At 42.6% G+C, this 12,753-nt stretch overlaps 1 protein-coding gene across 1 annotated transcript; it reads right to left on the reverse strand.

The window, feature by feature from the left end:
• Positions 1–7,700: 7,700 nt before the first annotated feature.
• On the reverse strand, positions 7,701–10,094 carry LOC147640056 (RING-H2 finger protein ATL13-like). The gene has a single exon (XM_086776590.1). The coding sequence runs from the start codon at positions 9,658–9,660 to the stop codon at positions 8,164–8,166; it is 1,497 nt and encodes a 498-aa protein (XP_086632716.1). The 5' UTR covers positions 9,661–10,094; the 3' UTR covers positions 7,701–8,163.
• Between the last annotated feature and the right edge of the window lie 2,659 nt (positions 10,095–12,753).

Below are 12,753 nucleotides of genomic sequence, written 5' to 3' on the forward strand. Positions count from 1 at the left end.
GTAAAAAGATGGATGGAAGGAAACAGTGAATGGGGGAGACTACATGGATTGTGAGTCTCCCCGTCCATCCCCCTGCCCGTGTGCTTTTTAGGGCCTGCCCGTGTGTTTCTGGAAAAAAAAAAAAGGGTTTTGCAAAAAGTAATGTGTAAAGCCCGTGAGTTGTCAGAAATTTTTTTCCACAACTGTAATTGATTTTCCTTAGCAAATATAAACTTTACCTAAGTAAACAAATTCTTTTGATGGCATCAATACACCTGTGGGCGTTGCCTTAACCGGAATGGGTCGACATAAATCTCTTAAAAAGATAGAGCCCAAAAAAAAACAAAAGGGAGGCATGACTATCATTGCTCTTCCTGGTCGGATGATCAGCTGAATTTTCCCCTCTCTCTCCCTCTCTCTGTGCAAACCAACATTTGAGATGGCCGGCACACCCTTTACACACAAAGCTAGTGCCCAAATAATGCATTGCACACTCTAAGATTGCAAGTCTTTCTAACTGTCAGCTTTTTTAAACTTTTAGCATTTTTTAAGTTTCAAAAATCATGTAAGATCCCAGCCATGAATATATATATATATATATTTTGAACGAAATCTATATATTACCAAAAAATAAGAAACTATACAAAAGTATAAACCCAAAAAAGAGATACCGGACAATTACGAAGTAACAAAACCCCGCCAATTACATATGTTTGAGAAGGTTAACCAAAATGATTGCCCAATTATGAAGAAGAGGTTTAGAAGTACCCATCCTTTCCACCTTGACTGACAATCTTGCTTTAATAGTAGACCAACATACCCCTTTGAACAAAATACGATTACGCAAGTCCCAGACTTCATGGAGGACCACAAGCCTAAGGATCTCAACAAGAACATGAAAATCACCCAAAACCCAATCTTTGAGTGATGTAGAAAAGCCTAGCGCCCTTTTGATTTTATTCCTTATATCCCTCCATATGCAAGCACTATGATGGCACGTCCAAAAACAATATTTTATCAACTCGGTCCATGTATGAAATCTACAACACAGGCCGTCCGAGATAGACCTCTTCCTAGCTTTTTCACTTGTCACATTAAGCAATCAGCCAGGACTTTCCAAAGAAATAAACGGTCCTCTAGAGAGGAACTGGCAAAGCCCATAGAGAATTCAGAATAACACCAAACTTCCTGGGACTCAAGGAATACCCCCATGTTTTTTTGACTGATGCAAAGGGAGCCCCTGCCAGCTAGTTTACGATAGACTTTCTTGTTACTCAATTTACGTAGGCAACCACCAAATACCCTCCAACTCTAAACCTATCTGAAGAATAGGTATTGCAGTGCCAATCAATATTGGCTAAAGCTTGTTGCATGGCATGCCGCCAACTCTTGAGGCCAAGAGGCAGACTAGTGATGAGTCTTCCACATCTATAGGATAAACCAGTCAAATGTTTCCAAGATTCCAAAGTGAGAAGTCCAGCATCCCTCAAAGCTATCCGTCTCCTACCCCATAACAACCTCATATCTTGCTTTATGCATCTTGTCCAGATAAGGTGCTCATCTCCTAAGGAATTTCCCATAATACATTTCCTCCCGTACCACTGAATTTGGGATAAGATGAAAACCCAAGACTTTAAGAAAACATCAATCAGACCATCAAACTTTAACATTGATATGGCCTTGGAAAGGAGAACTTGGTCGGCTGACATGTCCCTGAGCATGGGGTGCTGTTGATCTTTAACTTGATAATGTCATGCAATATGTGGGTCCAAGGCTCATTCTGCAGCTAGAAATGATTAAGCATAACCGCCCTTTTAGAGGATAGATGTCTAAAGAGGTTGAGAATGCCCAGACCCCGAGGACTTTTAGGGAGAGAGATAATGTCCCAATTGATTAAAGCAATAGCAGGCTGCATAACATCCCTAGACCAAAAGAACCTCTTTAGCCATTGCTCCAAAGTCCTCAGATTGGATTTTTTCCATCTAACCCAAGGCAAAAAGTAAATGTAGAGAGATTGAAGAAATGCCTGCACCACCTTGAGATGTACGTGCATAGGCCATTTAAAGAAGCGCCAACCTATGATTTTTTTACTAGTTCTTTCCAAAATCCAGGCACATTGTTGATGGGGAGAGATTCCCACCTTGAGACGTACGTGCATAGGCCATTTAAAGAAGCGCCAACCCATGATTTTTTTCCTAGTTCTTTCCCAAATCTAAGCACATTGTTGATGGGGTGTCCCTGGATTCCCACCCCAATAGTGTACGCCAAGTACCTAATCAACTAGCCGGAATTGACAATTTCAGCATTTTTAAAGTTTCAAAAATCATGTAAGATTATGGCTATGTGTAACAAGCCTACCCATTCCCCGCCCATGGCTTGGGCACTCAATTTAGGTGCCTTGGCAGTCTGTATCCAGCCTTACCTACAAAAATAAGTAGGATCAAAGAAATAAAATGCATTTAATACTTTAATACTGTGAGATAACTTAACCAAGGAGTCTGGCCATCAAATCTACCCAAGCTCTATTGATTTGCATTAGGAAAGAGGTAACCAGAACCAGGAAAAACAGAAGAGACCTGCTCAATCTGAAACTTAAAGAACTGGAAGTGACAACCAATAAGGAAGATCCGGCTATTCAAGAAGCTGTTCTTAGTACTAGGGCTAAAATTAGGAGAGAAGAGGAGGTATCCCAGAAGTAGGCCCTTCTATTCTTTAGAGATTGGTGGGCTGGGAAAGCTGACCTTCCCACTCCCGAGATGTTCAAAATGCTAAAAATCAAACAATGTAAGGATGCAATCCCTACATTGCATGATCCTAACTCTCCGGATAACTCCTGTGAGGAAGGAATAGAACAAGAGTCTTCAAGCACTTTAATAACATATTTAGTAAAGGGGGAGGGGTGACCAATGACCAACTCAAATGCATTGCACTCATAGGGCAGGCCAAGAAGCCAACCATACCTGACACACTTGCTAAAGAGCTAGAAAACAATATCTCCAAAGAAGAGATTGGCAAGGCCATAGACTGCCTAAAGGTGAGGAAAAGCCCAGGTATAGATGGCATGCCCACTGAATTCTACAAGACGTTCAAGGATCTCTTGATGTCTCCCTTACTGGCAGTGTGGCAGGAGGCTGTCTCTTTTGGGGCGTTGCCTCGCCCGATCAATGAAGGGTGGATAAAACTTATCCATAAGAAAGGGGAGAAGAATGACTTGAGAAATTGGAGACCTATTACCATGTTAAACTGTACTTTTAAAAAATATTTGCCAAGGCCTTAGCTCTGAGGCTGTCCGGTCATCTAAAGAATTGGATCAGACAGGAGCAGAAGGGCTTCATCAAAGGAAGGTACATTATGGATGCCATTATCACATTGTGGGAGGGTATGGAGTATGCAAAAGAATCTAAATAGGACTATATCTTTTTCAAAATTGACTTTGATAAAGCCTATGATAGGCTCACTTGGCATTATGTTCTAGAATCCCTTAAACACATGGGTGTAGGTCAGCACTTCATCCAGATGGTGAGTACTCTTTTTGGGAATGCCACAGCTAGGGTGAATGTCAACAGTGTGCTCTTTGGCGCTTTCTCCCTGACCAAATCTATCAGACAAGGATGCCCTCTGGCACCCCTCCTCTATGCTATTGCTGCAGATGGTCTGAACTGGTTGATTAAAGATAGAATGGACAAAGGGGAAATGAATGGTGTCTCTCTTCCCAACAATAAACAACTATGCACCCAAATGTTTGCTGATGATACTAATGCCATGGTTGCCAATAATGAGCTAAGCATTAAGTGCTTTTGGGAGTGCTTGGACATTTACTGTAGGGCTTCTAGCTCAGTCATTAACCATAAGAAAATAGGTATCAGGACCTTCATTGACAAGCCTCCTGAGATTGGCTGATTCAAGCTGGCTATAAAGTCCTGGAAGAGGGAGTGATTTTCAGATTATTGGGCATTCCCATGGGATTCAAGGTCACCCTTAAGCAGAGATGGTTGTGGGTGCTAAATACGGTGGAAGAGAAACTTACCAGATGGCAGAAAATGCATCTAAACATGGAGGGTAGAAAGATGGTAATTAACCACTTCATTATCCCTTCTATTATCTACTTTCTCAGCTGCTAGAGATCTCCAGACTTTGATCTATTGCATTTCATAAGGCTATGCAGGAACTATCTATGGGGAGGGGACCCCTGGATTGGGAAAATCCCTAAAGTCAGGTGGGAATGGTGTTGCTTGGAAACAGGTAAAGAGGCCCTTGGAATCAAAGACGTGTCCAATCTAGCTAATAGAATGGCTGCGAGAAGCTTTCTCTACCCTCTAAAGACTGGGCTTGGTTGATCACTAGAAATCTTGAACAATTCCAGCTCAAACAACTCCCCAAGTGGAAGAAGCTCCTCCCGCTCACAATTATGGCAACTTGGTGAAATTGGTTGGTAGAGCCAATTGGTCCATTCGCTTTAGTCGGCTTGGAATGCTATCAAGACTGACCTTATCCTTTCTGAGAAGCCTAGATACACATGGGGTATACATGGGAGAGACTCCATCTGGTGGCCAAGCATTCCCCTCCTCCCAATTGAATATGCTCAAGCTGAAGCGGCTTTGAAGATGCATAGGAAAGCAATCTGCTGTGCTAGTGGGATATTTGGGACAGAGACATCAATTCTTGGATGTCCAGAGCTGATCTGATCAGAGACTATAATGTCTCATATGCAGAATTAGACCTTATTGGGGTAAGAATCAGCTTATGGCACCAATCGGACACCTGGCTGCTATCGATTAAAGATATGCCATCTCACAAAGCTTTCCAATGGAAGAATAAAAAAGGACTACTCTCTACTCCCCCCAAACAGAGGACTGATCCTATCCATTGCACTTTAAACAAGAGATGGAGAATCCTTCTGGACAAATCACAATGGTATTTTCTGTTTGGTAAGCTATGGAATAAATATATGGAACTAAAAAAAGCGTGCCTAACTTGGTTGGTTATGTTCAGAGCTATTTGGACCCAGCATAAAGCCCTCAAACTTAACATAGGGGATGGGAAGTGCCACAGAGACGCAAGGAGGTGGAGGATGACCTTGCACATTTTCATGCACTGTCCTATTGCAAAGAAATGTTTCGAGTCATTGGCCAATTGCATTCAGCCATAGAATGGCTACATCCTTGGCTGGAAAAACTTGTTACTTGGAGAAGGCATCGATTGCACCTTGAACTTTGGGATGTCTTTAGAACTGAACTGTTATGGTGCTTGTAGTTACATAGACTTGATTCCCTTTAATAGTATGCCTACTAACAGTTTTAGGCAAAAAGAGAACTTGATACATGTAGGTGAAATATTCATACGAAGATGGATGAAAGACCTGGACACCAAGCTTCATCGTCTGCATAAAAAAGCTAAAGGAAAGCAAGTGGACCAGATGACACAGCAAATTCAAGAACTGTTGAAGATGAGAGAGTCCGTCATCTCCGAGGATGTGTTGCTCATCAAAGCACTTTATGTTTTTTGAAAGTCACACTCAGGAAAAGAGGGAAAAGCTGGATACACAGCTAGAGAAACTTCTCAATAAAGTCAAAGGCAAGCTCGGGGCCTGCATTTCATGGACATTGTACTCATTAGAGCTCTCAACATGTTGTAACCAGTCTCTTTCTAATCTCTTCATATAAGCAACAGTTTTTTGTAAAAAAAAGAACTTGACTTTCTTCACAAAACATAGAGTGCTTTAACGCAACACTTCCTTGGAGATGAAAGACCTCTCTCTTTCAAGTTTCTAATCTCTTAATATAAGTAGCATTTATTTGAAAAAAAAATGAACTTGACTTTCTTCTTAATCGTGTCAAAATGGTCAGGCACTGCACAGGCCTCTGGCTACAGCTTTAGGATATTTAAATGCAAGATGACAAAGTTACCTCACCTAGTTTGTGGTTGTGAAGAAGTGGACAGATAAAATTTTTTAACGTTGAACACAACTGGGTTGCCGCGTGGAAATCAACCCTTTGAGATTTCTCGTTCAAAACTTGGCTGTGGGAAACGTATGAGTGAATTTCCTTCAAAGCAGCGTATGCGTTAAGTGAGCATTTAATGCAAAAAAGCAGCTCACAGCACAGTTAACTTTGCCGGCATTCGCCTCTATTAAAAAAAAAAGTACCACCACCACAAAATATAATAAAAGTTCGACGATTGAAAACTTTGCCTTATGAGGATTTAAAAAAGCTCCCTTTTTTTTATTATCCCTTTTTTTATTATAGAGCCATTTTGTACATATTTTCTAGTTCAATCTTTTTAAATATTAATTTCATTTTTTTTAGAAAAAAAAATTGGCCATGCACGTAAAAGCATAACCACACACTTAAGGCCACTTTATTCAAGGAGGTGCTGCACTGCTGCTCCTTTTTGATGGAAGTGTCCCATCCAAAACTTTTGCCATCCTTTCAACACATCCTTCATTTTTACTTTCACACTGTAGCCTAGCTTTTTCCCTTTCTTTGAGCAGTCTCTCCACTTTGTATTGCCGATTTCTTTCAATCGGTACAGGCCTAAGTCAAGGTATGAAGGAATTCGAAAAAAGCGTGAAAGAGGTCCTTTGGGCTTGTTTCTACACATGTCGTAGTTGTGTCCTAGGACAAAACCAGTCGGACTCTCGCAATTGAATTTGTCCTTTTTGTAGTTGCCTGTCATTACAACCAACTCTACCAAAAGTCGGAGTAACATGGCCCATGGGCTTTTGGCCTATGTCTGACGTAGAGTTTCAGCTCATATTGCATGTGTAAGCTTGGCAACCCTAGAGTCTAGAATGCCTTAAGTCAAAATATTCTCCGGATGATTTTCACCTTTTTTCGAAATATACAGGAGAACACAAATTCAAAGAACCTTTAGTTAATTCATTTGAGTTATCGGCCAGATCACTGCAAAGTTAAACTTCTACGATAAAAAGCTGTTTATAAAAACCTTTTTTTTAAAGTATAAATTTCTGCTTTTACCGGGAAAAAAACAAATTCAAAAAAGAATTCCACAATATGGTGAGTGTATCCCCTGCACGGCAAATTGTATGCTACTTGTTAAGTGAACGTTCCCAAAAAAAAAACCACAATACACACTTATATATATATATATATATATATATATGTATAATGTGAGGTCAATCTGGCGTAGTTTGCTTCATGTGTACAGTGTCCCCATCCGTCTCTCTATCGTGTCACATAATCAACATAATTTATTTGACGATGGGCATAACTATTCTTTAATTTGGGTGGAGCGTACGTACGTACTTACTGGGGTAGTTGGTCTGGAGAGGTTAAGACGGTGTTGCAAAGCCGCTCATGAAATAAATGCAAGTTGAGGTACCATCATCTTCTTGTAAGCATGCGTGAAGCAGCAAAAGCTCAGGTTGATGTCTCGTTGACGCCGTCCGTGAACTACCAAAACCCTAATGGCACAATTACTACCGTCACGAGCTGGAGGATAAAATACCCTATAATACATCTGAGACTACACATCTTCACCTCGGAGATTTGTCATCTAAATACACTTCATTTCAATCACCTAAATATTACAGAGTGCCATAATATCACAGACAACAGGTTGATGATGACGCCTCGTCGCCTTAACAGGAAGTTTTAAAGGCTTAGAGCGCCTACTCATGACAAATCGCTTAGTATCAAAATGCATCGACGGTATCACAGCATGGCACCCGAGACGTACAGCAGCAATATATACATACAATGTGCCAAATGGATCATCACAATACCTCAAATAGTATACAATGAACTTAGGTCTGCGTTGAAATAGATTCGGATGAATCAAAATAGTCTTACATGGCTTAGTCTTCTGCGTTGAGATTGGTACTGATGCATCTTCATGGTACATAGCTTTAGTCTCCGGAGTCGCATAGCAGCACAGCGGCAGAGATAAAAATCAGCTAGGGTTTACAACATCAATCAACCACCGTCAGAGAGCCAGCATTCACAGGGCTCTCCTTGCAAACTTTCAAGACCCTCTCGGGGTAAATCTCCCATGGGGTCTGCTCACTAATGCAATCTCTTTTGCTTCAAAGCTCTAAGGTTACCAAAGCTGTCCTTGGTAACCCTAGAGCTCAAAACCTTAGAACTCATATTATACAACAAATTTCGGAATAGGTAGTCTGTTGTCATATATATGATGTTGAAGGTAAGATCATGATCATCTTACCTATGCTAGCATTGTGGCATTGGAAGAAGAGTGCCCAATCCACTTGTGCTGCTTGCCCACCAGCCAGTTGAAGGTCCTCTTGGCGAGGGAATAAGGGGCTGCTGCTCTCATCGCAGGCGTGTTGCTGAGCTCGGTGGATGTGCTAACCAGCTGGACGCCTGAGAAGGATCGCTCCTGGTCACTCCAACTGCCTATGGCTTCCGTCTCCGAAAGAGAGCGCCTGCTGGCACTCACCTTCAGCTTAACTGCATCATGGTTCAAAGGCTGCCTGAACGAGAACGCACGCCTAGATGCTTGTTTACTAACGATGTTGCTGAGCTCGGAATCAGGGTTGGAATTAGAGCCTTGCGTTTCACCAACTGCACTTGACCCATTGGCATCCATTGCTGAAGTGAGATCAATAGAAACCCACCTGTTGTCAGCAGCCGCTGCATTGCCAAAAGGGCCACTCTTGCTTCGGAAGAATCCTTCATCAAAAGGTGTGACGATGGGATCCGGTAAAACATCCTCTGGGGTGCATTCTGAGAGAGTAGTTCTATGCCCAGGAGTTGGGCGCCTTGGCGTGCTGGACCGCCTCCTGTATGGTGTTGGAGCAATCACGACCTCTAAGTTGGAAGGGTCCAGAACATACTCATACGAACCCACTGAATAAGACCTCCGCGAACCATTGATGCTGCTTGAAACACCAGTATTGGTAGTACCCTCCACTACTCTAAACCGGCCCAATTGCACTGTTAACACTTTACCTGCATACTGGCTTTGAGGGTGCCCATCAGGGAAGGAAACAGAAGCTCCTTCCGCTGAAATTTCTGAATTCGACTTATTCACCTGCTGCTGTGTATCAGATGAAGGTGCAGCCACGGACCCATCGACTGCATTACCTTGCTCTCCTGCGCTAGGGACATCAAAGCCAAGTTCAGATGCTGCCCTTTGCACACCCTCCACATCAATGCTACTTCTGCTAGAATCTAACAATAACCCTTGATGAACTGCTGCAATGCCCAAATCATCTGGTAATAAGCTTCTTCTGCACAGAGGGCAAGTAGAGTGAGAGAGGAGCCATGTGTCGATGCAATCCATATGGAAAGCATGGCTGCACTTGGGCAGCAACCGCAACCGGTCTTCTCCTTCAAACTCACACAAGCAGACTGCACAATCTGCACCTTCTTTTAATCCCTTCACAGACTTATAGAAGAAGATTGGCAGAGTGTCTATGAATGCCTGCTCAACTCCAGAGTCATGAAGATGGAAGAGCTGCTGCAGCTGGCCTTGGAGGGCGGTGAGGGTGACTATGCTGTTGGGGTCCCTGCGAGGGCTTCTCATCACAAGGCAGCGGATGAGCAAGTGGAGGCAGCCAGATAAGAAGAAGATGATGGTCAAGATAATGATAATCACAACGATGCTAGGGTTAATTTGGGCTTCTCTAAATGATTCATTGAGCTGTCTAGAATGGGGGGATGTTGCATGTGTAGTAGGGGAGAAGAGTATGGGAGACATTGTGTGGAAGGAGAGGGCAGACTGGTGTATGGAGGAGGAATATTTGCTACCTAAAGATGGTTTTTTGACGCGCACAAATAAACGAAGGTAAACCTGGCGAGTGGGAATTACGACATTGCAAACTTCAAAATCGAGGACGTTCAAATTGACTTTTGTTGGTTGGGCAATCTAATCTTGCGCTGCTCTGTAATCAATTTAACGAGGGTTGAGGCAGGTGAAATTGAGGAGTTATCTCTATATATCTATCCACAGGCTGGGTAATGAATGAGAGGAGTTTTATTAATGGATACAAAGTTTTTTTCTACTGGGCACCAGAAGAAGAAAAAAAAGCAGGTCCTAATTAAGAAGAAGAACTAGAGAAGAGAAGAAGCAGGTTGGCTATGGCCGCCACACAATGCACAGGTCCCAGGAGCCTTGGGCGGAGCCGAGGGAAGAGAAAGTGGAAGGCCGCATTAAAGAGGTGGCGATCAGATGTCATTGGGCTGGCGCTTTAAATGTGAGCCTGGCTCCGCCCCACCATTACACTCCAAGCCAGAGTTAGGTGCGCTGCCTTAAATGACGTCCGAAGTGTTATTTTATTTCCCAAAGTATGGCCGCTGCTATAGCGCCGCTGCTATAGTTTCATATCTCGGCTCTCAGCTTCAAGCAGCGTGTTGCCTAGCCTACAACATGCTCCAGCAGCCTACACGTTACAATTTCTTTTTTATAACGAAAACCATTGCGTCAAAAACATAGTTACTGGACGCAGGGCATTTTTTACCGGCATAAATTTGGAAAAACCGGCTTCAAATATATCAAGCCAAACGTTTCAAATTTAACCAGCAAAATCTGCAAATTTAGCCTAGAAAACCGGTTAGAGCCACGTCCCACCGGCACGTGGTCCCACCGGCACGTGGCACCCCGCTAACCCCGCTTGCGCAACCATCACGTATGCTAGTGGGGGTGCGTGGAAATCGGGGCCCTCACTATTCCCCGTACACCTTGCCGAATCACAAGTGTTAATGGGGTTTATTGCTAGAGCCGCCAATCGGGACGTGCTATCACAGGTGGTTGAGTGCTTCCCTCCCCATTTCGCAGCTTGTCTTCTCATTGCTCACACGATTTGTCTTCTTAAAGATCAGGGTGAGGATCAACAAGGCAGAATATTGATTATCTCCTATCTATCAATGATGGTAGGTGGCATAAGCTGAATGAGCAACCTGTCCCTCCTCCCGATGGGGATCATGATGCATCAAACTGGGTAGAACCTCATACTAATGTTGAAACAGATGCGTGGCATAGGTTCTAGCCAAGCTGGGCAATAGAGGTCCTGAACACTTGGACCGAGATGTTTCCAGGTTCCAGATTTGTACCTTCTCCATACTGACATCCGTGTGATCAATTTGGATTAGGTTTTGGCCTAGCCTTGGAGCAGGTGTTGCCAAGTGGACAATATTCCAATGTAGCAGATGACGATCATGTACATGAGAATGACTAGCCTATGGGCCAACAGCCCGTCGAAGCAAACTTTTACAGAGTCTTCATCATATGTACAGTTGATGGTGTGGTGACAGGCTCAGAAATAAAAAGTAAAAAAAATCATGTGTATATATATACATATTAGGGATAAGGAAATGCTCAACCTAGCTTGAAAGGATTGCCATGGGTGTGTGAGTTATGGCTTACCAGGATCTGAAGTATGCACCTTGCATTTTGGCATTTTGTAAATATCTATAGCATAAGTTTTGTTGTGCTTGTGTATGATAGTTGGGAAGTAATGATCTACTTTGCTTCTTTTCCTTTACTTGACTGTTATGGCTCACCCTAACCCTCCTTGAAACACATCCAACAAGGGATTAGCTGATGAACCGTAACTATTGTGAGGATTTTTCCAATGGCCGAACTCATAACCCTGGAAGTCTCCAAGCTCTACAACTCCTTGAGGAGCAATTCCACCGCGCCTCCCACGAGCGTTGTCACACTACTACGTTGCACTACGGGTACTCGTTCCTTCTCTCACCTCACATCACTCACACTCATTAGCATGCATGAGAGAGAGAGAGAGAGAGAGAGAGACTAGCAAGAGGATTAGCAAGAGTAAGACTCTATTGCACAATGGGAGAGTAACCTTGTATTATGAGAGATATTCACTTATATACATGGCTATAAGTGTTCACACTCACTTAAACTGTTTTGCCGGCCAGGCACTTTAGGCTCACAAGAGGCCTAATTGTTATTACAATGACTACTCTTATAATATATCCATGAAGTACATCACTTGGGACTTCATCCTAACTTGCTACCACACGCTCTTGAAGCCAGAATCACCACAAGTATTCCGTCAAACCATTACGGGCGCCCGTCCAAGTTATAGATTTGGGTATCATTGCTTCATATCTTGAATATATGACCTTTCGGTGTATCTACCTTGACTCCTTGATATAAGATAATGGTAGTAGCTCTTGTTAACCCTAGGAATGGGTTAACATTCCCCCCTTCCTGATGCCGATCGCATCCTCATGATCACGTTGAAGACCTTTGTATGGGGAGAATTAATAAGCTTTGTTGATGGCTTTTGATGTTGAGTGATATTTAATAGTCTTTTATTCCTTCGGAAAGAATAAGAAGGGCTAGTTAGTAAATGAAAAGGTTAGCGGTTTATTTGGAATTCCTAACGGTTTCGAGGGGAGGAGGGGTGGGGTTTTTTGCGAGTGATTGTGTTTTTATATTTATGTGAGCATGTTTTTTTTGGGGGGGTTTTGCTCACTTTGTTTTTGGCAATCATGAGTAAGGTTACATGTGATTGTGTTAGTGGGGACGCTAAGAGATATTAATAATGGGAGAGAAGAGAGGGAAGGATCCGGAGAAACGTAGACATAATCATCAGAATGAGATGGTGATTCTCAGTTCCTCATTTGATTCATTGAAGCAACATTCATCATTTGAAGAAATTGGCCTTCGATGATGTCCCTTTGTGTGGTAGGATTCTTGTCAAATGTCGTTGAGTAGGACTTATTCTTGCATGCTTCTTCCCATATGCTTTTTATATTTTTATGTATATTTAAGTGCTCTTATGAAGCATATATACATGAAGTATAAGAAGTGAGTCATATA

This window comes from Cibotium barometz, chromosome 3, assembly GCF_041138505.1.
Source record: "Cibotium barometz isolate CiBa-2024 chromosome 3, ASM4113850v1, whole genome shotgun sequence".
NCBI lineage: Eukaryota > Viridiplantae > Streptophyta > Polypodiopsida > Cyatheales > Cibotiaceae > Cibotium > Cibotium barometz.

Coding starts and splice junctions, on each gene's coding strand:
- LOC147640056 (XM_086776590.1), bottom strand. CDS start 9,660: ATGTCTCCCATACTCTTCTCCCCTACTACACATGCAACATCCCCCCAT.